The 6,000-nt window shown below is 46.2% G+C and overlaps 1 protein-coding gene across 4 annotated transcripts in view; it reads right to left on the bottom strand.

The window, feature by feature from the left end:
* Nucleotides 1-324: 324 nt before the first annotated feature.
* DPY19L3 (dpy-19 like C-mannosyltransferase 3) overlaps nucleotides 325-6,000 on the bottom strand; it is a 50,475-nt gene continuing 44,799 nt past the window's right edge. Inside the window, exons 19-20 of one of the 4 annotated variants that reach the window (XR_005744246.1) lie at nucleotides 3,909-4,668; nucleotides 325-3,134 (exon numbers count right to left, since the gene is read on the bottom strand). Coding sequence is in view for 1 of the 4 variants with exons in the window: in XM_040329499.1 (XP_040185433.1) it covers nucleotides 4,498-4,668 (171 nt within the window). In the remaining 3 variants the exon portion in view is untranslated. Of the gene's footprint in view, nucleotides 3,135-3,821; nucleotides 4,669-6,000 lie in introns of those variants that run through there. The other 3 variants (XR_005744247.1, XR_005744248.1, XM_040329499.1) reach the window with 3 other exon arrangements.

The following is a 6,000-nucleotide window of genomic DNA, read 5'->3' as shown; positions in this document are numbered from 1 at the left end:
ATCGCGTCACGATTTTCCGAAAGAAGCCGAACGTCGGTGCGCAGGCGCAGTATAGAGCCGCACCGACGTTCGGCTTCTTTCGGCTACGAGTGACGCGATGGATGCGACCGTCGGAAGCCTCTCGGAAGACTGTCAATCAAGAAGGAATGCCCAGTCCCGAAGACCCATACCCGGAAGCGACGGAGAAGATGCATCTCGAAAACGGTAAGTACAGCTCATATTTTAAAACAACTAGCCGATTCCCCTAGAGTCCTAGACAAAACGAGCATCCAGCTATGGGGAAAAGAGAAAAAAAAAACGCAAATGGGTGAACTCCCGCTTTAAGCTAGAAATCAAGACATCCGATTTGATATCATTTTTTCCCCCCCTGTAGACAATTGTTCTTAGTGGCTCGCTGTGACTTTTCACGGAGAACGAATGCATGGTATTATATCAAAGTGAACCTGTCAGAATGGCTGTTGCCTGGCACAACCAAGACTGTCACCCGGAGTGGTGGCTGCCACTGCTTGACCCCCAGAAGAAGTGCCAGTTCTAAAGATAGGGTGTCACGTGACGTGATACTGCAGAGAAATGCTCTGCAACTGGCACCTCTCCCAGGAGTCAGCAATGACAGACACCAAATTTATGTGGCAGGTAAATGGCCATCTTGACAAGTTTGAACTCTATCCAAACAGCCCGATATATAGATATGTGAAATGTGAGATTGTGTTGGGCAATGTTTGTGATTTACACAAACCATGCCAGCAGGGCGACACCACTTCCTCTGGTGCCAATTACATGGCCAAAATCTGACCCTCGCTAAAATGCAAGAAAAAAAAAAAAAATCGGTTTGCTGCTCTCAGAGTGAGATGTCCTCACTCATTAGGACACTAGCAAAAAAACATGATGGAGAGCAGGAGGGGTTAAAGGGAGCCAAACGACGCCGATCGGCGCTGTTCGGAAATACGCCGTTACTAAGCCTTTCCGAGGTCATTTGAGCTGTCCTCAGACCTTTCCGTGTGTTCCCGAGGCTCTCCGGTGCTCCCCACCTCTGGCTGCATGCGGTACTGCATGCCATTGAAGTCAATGCGGAACTAATTATTTTCGTTTCCATTGACATCAATGTGAAAACTCGCTTTGATATACAAGGCGCTCAGTGCTGCCAGTGCAATCCCGGTAGGGAAAGTTTCAGGGGGGGGGCACTGTTTAGTCACCCGGCCTGCCAAGCCTGGGGTGGCCTGATCCCTGCAGACCATTTTATTATTAGACTATGGCACAATGAAGTACCGTATTTTTCGGACCATAAGACGCACTCCCCCCCCCCCCCCAAATGTATGGGGGAAAATGCCCCTGCGTCTTATAGTCCGAATACTGAATGCACAGGCAGGCAGCCGGGGCACCATCAGCGGGTTAATCAGCGGGCGCCATCAGGCTCAGGCTGGTCCATGGCGGAATTAGCGGCAGGGCGGCACAGCGACATGGCGGAATAGCGTGCTGCACGGCGACATGGCAGAATAGCGAGAGGCACGGAGAGCGGGCGGCATGGAGGCACGGAGAGCAGGCGGCATGGAGGTACGGAGAGCAGGCAGCATGGAGGTACGGAGAGCGGGCGGCATGGAGGTACGGAGAGCGGGCGGCATGGAGGTACGGAGAGCAGGCAGCATGGAGGTACGGAGAGTGGACGGCCTACGAAGAAGTCCCAGGAAGCTTTGCGCGGAGATACGCCCACACAACGTCACGTCGTATTGCTCTATGCACTGACGCTCTCCTGAGTCAGCTGACCAATATAGAGTCACCTCATTGGTCGCTCCCTCACAGCATTTGTAAACAGCATCTGTACAGCATACGGTATACGCCAGTGTCATAAATTTACAGAATACTGAAATTTAACTGAATTCTGTTAATATTCTTAAATATTTTCAGTACATATTTGGGTCAGAATCTTTTTTTTTTCCCATTTTTCTCCTCTAAAACCTAGGTGCGTCTTATGGTCCGAAAAATACGGTATATGCTTCAAGGAGCTGTTTGCCCCCGGTTCGCTTGATAGCGCCCCCTCTTGAAGCCCATGTATACCTCTTCTAAGAGACAATGCACCTTCTCCAGTGACAAAGGTGGAGACATTTTCAGTTCTATGAGAAACGAATCTTCATCGAAATAGAATTTAGAATAATACTTCACCATTCACGGTGCACAGTGACACGGAAATTTAAAAATATTTGGCACAAAATGTCGTATTCCAAAACTTCAAGTGCTTAAACACGATCAGAGCATCAAAGTGCAGGAACCCATAGCAACCGAAATCCCCTCAACTTCCGTCAGTCTGGAGTCGGGACAGAGAGACGAGTTTCTATGGATTTCTGAAGGTTGCCTGATTTTGGCACAGATTTTTTGTAGTCGGCACATTAGCAAAACAGACATTTCCAGCATGAAAAAGAAACACGTGACACAATACATTTCATGTTGGGGTAAAGCGGCTCTAAACTCAAAGAGTGAAGGTTTGCTATGCAATAGGGAACATACAGAAATGTGAATTGTGCTTGAAGCAATACCCTGAAAAATCTATTTTTTGTTCTAAATTCCTACTAAAAAAAAAATAGCAATGCACTTCCTGTGCCTACATCCTCTGCAGTGCGAGATCATCTAAGGCAAGGCTGCCTCTGACCTCTAGTCTCGCCAGGTTTGATGATGTCACTGCTGTGCTGCTCGCGGTTCTCCTTGCTGGAGAGGAAGTTGTACCTGAGGAGCTGCAGTGCAAGGTTGAAGATCAGCCAAGAGGCCAAGATGGCAGCTGAAAACGATGGGAAGGTTTAGTTCCACTTTAAGCCAGTAATTGGGAAAAGATCAGCAGCAATGAGACCACAGACAATACTTGTGACTAGTCCTTCCATAGCACAGGTCCTCCTCTATAGTTATGGGGTTAGGTTTATGGGGTTAGATCTAGGTTAAGGGACAGCAAGTGACTAGTACTCTTTTGGGAATTGATAAACTTATTTTTAGCCTAATTTGCATGTGAAAAGAATAACACAGTAAAAATGCACACAGTAAAAATGACCTAGACCAAAATTTCTTGCACACAGTAAAAATGACCTGGGCCAAAATTTACGCACACAGTAAAAATGACCTAGGCCAAAATTTACGCACACAGTAAAAATGACCTAGGCCAAAATTTTTGCACACAGTAAAAAATGACCTAGGCCAAAATTTACGCACACAGTAAGAATTTCCTAGGCCAAAATTTACGCACACAGGGGCAGATCCACAGAGAGAGTACGCCGGCGTATCTACTGATACGCCGGCGTACTTTCAAATTTCCCGCGTCGTATCTTTAGTTTGAATCCTCAAAACAAGATACAACGGCATCTGGGTTAGATCCGACAGGCGTATGTCTTCGTACGCCTTCGGATCCAAGATGCATTTCTTCGGCGTCCACGTCGTTTTCCGCGTCGAGTATGCAAATTAGCTATTTCCGACGATCCACAAACGTACGAGCGGCCGTCGCATTTTTTTACGTCGTCTCTAGCCGGCTTTTTTCGGCGTATAGTTAAAACTGCTATTTTGTGGCGTACTCAATGTTAAGTATGGCCGTCGTTCCCGCGTATAATTTTAAAATGTTTTTTTTTGTTTGCGTAAGTCGTCCGTGAATCGGGCTGGACGTAATTTACGTCCACGTCACAAAAAATTACGTCCTTGCGACGTCATTTAGCGCAATGCTTGGCGGGAAATTTAGGGACGGCGCATGCGCAGTTCGTTCGGCGCGGGAAAACACGCCCCCCTACTCGCCGATTTGAATTAGGCGCCGTTACGCCGCGAGAGATACACTGCGCCGCCGTAACTTACGGCGCAAATTGTTTGTGGATTCAAAGCTGCCAAAAGTAAGTTACGCTGCGCCCATCTAATTGTATGTGGGTCTGCCCCACAGTAAAAATGACCTAGGCCAAAATTTACGCACACAGTAAAAATGACCTAGGCCAAAATTTACACACACAGTAAAAATGACCTAGGCCAAAATTTTCGCACACAGTAAAAATGACCTAGGCCAGAATTTACGCACATGGTAAAAATTACCTAGGCCAAAATTTCTTCAGCCAAAACTTCCACCCCAAGATCAGGCAAACCAACATTCAGAAGCTGAAAACCAACAGCCCGGGGGTTACTGAACCTTGCTGTTGTTACTCCTGAAGAACATGATCTCCGAAGCTAGTGAAGCATTATGGGAAATGCTGTTTTGCCGTCACGTGACACAAGTCTTTGTAAAACAAGGATAATTGTAACAAAACAAAAAGTGACTGGACAGTTCACGTGTCAAACTTAGTCCTCCATTCACCTAAAATGTACCTTACCTTCCATTAAAACACTACTAGAAAGTCACAACTGAAAAACAACCGTTGTGGCCAAGTTGAAATGAACCCGTCTGGAGGCAAGAAGAGCCCCCCTTCCACTCCGCGGGGGGCAGTCGGCGTTGACCAATAAGAAGAGACACTAGAACAACAAAATTCTGTCCCGTCCGCCAGATTTCGCTTACTTCGCGGTGGCTTTACGTAACAATCTGTAAACATTGAAAGTTCTGTTCTTGAAGACCCTTGTGAAATACTTTGTGTAGGCCGGAGAATCTTTCTTTATTTCATCGCAGAAGCGGGGGAAGGGAGAAGGCCTCAAATCGGGGTCGTTGTCCCCGGGACCATCCATTGTCTGGGTAAAGAAAGAGAAAAAAAAAACGGTTTGGTGATCAGCAACACGGGATCCTCATGCCAAAACTAGATAAAAGTTGGATAAATGGCCTGTCTCGGTTAGGATAGGCACATGGATGTACCAAGCAGGGGCAGAACACGTGGTCCTGGGAAAAATGGAAAACTTGGGGAAAAAATTGTTTTCTTGTTTTTGTCAAAGCCTTTGTTTTTTAACCACTTAAGGACCGCCTCCTGCGCATATACGTCGGCAGAATGGCACGGCTGGGCACAAGCACGTACAGGTACGTCCTCTTTAAATGCCCAGCCGTGGGTCGCGGGCACGCGCCCTGGTCCGAAGCTCCGTGACCGCAGGACCCGATCGCCGCTTGAGTCCCGCGATCGGTCCCCGGAGCTGAAGAACGGGGAGAGGTGAGTGTAAACACACCTTCCCCGTTCTTCACTGTGGCGCCGTCATCGATCGTGTGTTCCCTAATATAGGGAAACACGATCAATGATGTCACACCTACAGCCACACCCCCTTAGAGTTAGAAACACAGATGAGGTCACACATAACCCCTTCAGCGCCCCCTTGTGGTTAACTCCCAAACTGCAATTGTCATTTTCACAGTAAACAATACATTTTTAATGCATTTTTTGCTATGAAAATGACAATGGTCCCAAAAATGTGTCAAAATTGTCCGAAGTGTCCGCCATAATGTCGCAGTCACGAAAAAAATCGCTGATCGCCGCCATTAGTAGTAAAAAATTAAAAAAAAAAAAAAAAATGCAATAAAACGATCCCCTATTTTGTAAACGCTATAAATTTTGTGCAAACCAATCGATAAACGCTTATTGCGATTTTTGCTATAATAAATATCCCCCAAAAAAATCTAGAAAAAAAAAAAAAATATCTCAGTCTAGGCAGATACGTATTCTTCTACATATTTTTGGTAAAAAAAATATATATTTATACTAGTAATGGCGGCGATCTGCGATTTTTATCGTGACTGCGACATTATGGCGGACACATTGGACACTTTTGACGATATTTTGGGACCATTGTCATTTATACAGCGATCGGTGCTTTAAAAATGCACTGATTACTGTGTAAATTACACTGGCAGTGAAGGGGTTAAACACTAGGGGGTGATGTCCAAGGGAGTGATTCTAACTGTGGGGGGGGGGCTACAAGTAACTGACATGTCGTGAACATTTCATGTCAATAGCACCTTTAGAAATATATTTACCTAGAAAAATGGTGACGTGTTCAATACTTCTCGTACCCGCTGTGTATTTTATCTGTGTATGTGGCGGTTTATCTGGTGTTTAGCTTCGCCCACATAAGTTGTCAGGG

The sequence above is a fragment of the Rana temporaria genome, chromosome 11 (genome assembly GCF_905171775.1).
Source record: "Rana temporaria chromosome 11, aRanTem1.1, whole genome shotgun sequence".
In the NCBI taxonomy this organism is placed as follows: domain Eukaryota; kingdom Metazoa; phylum Chordata; class Amphibia; order Anura; family Ranidae; genus Rana; species Rana temporaria.
This window is presented reverse-complemented; position numbering and strand designations above follow the sequence as displayed.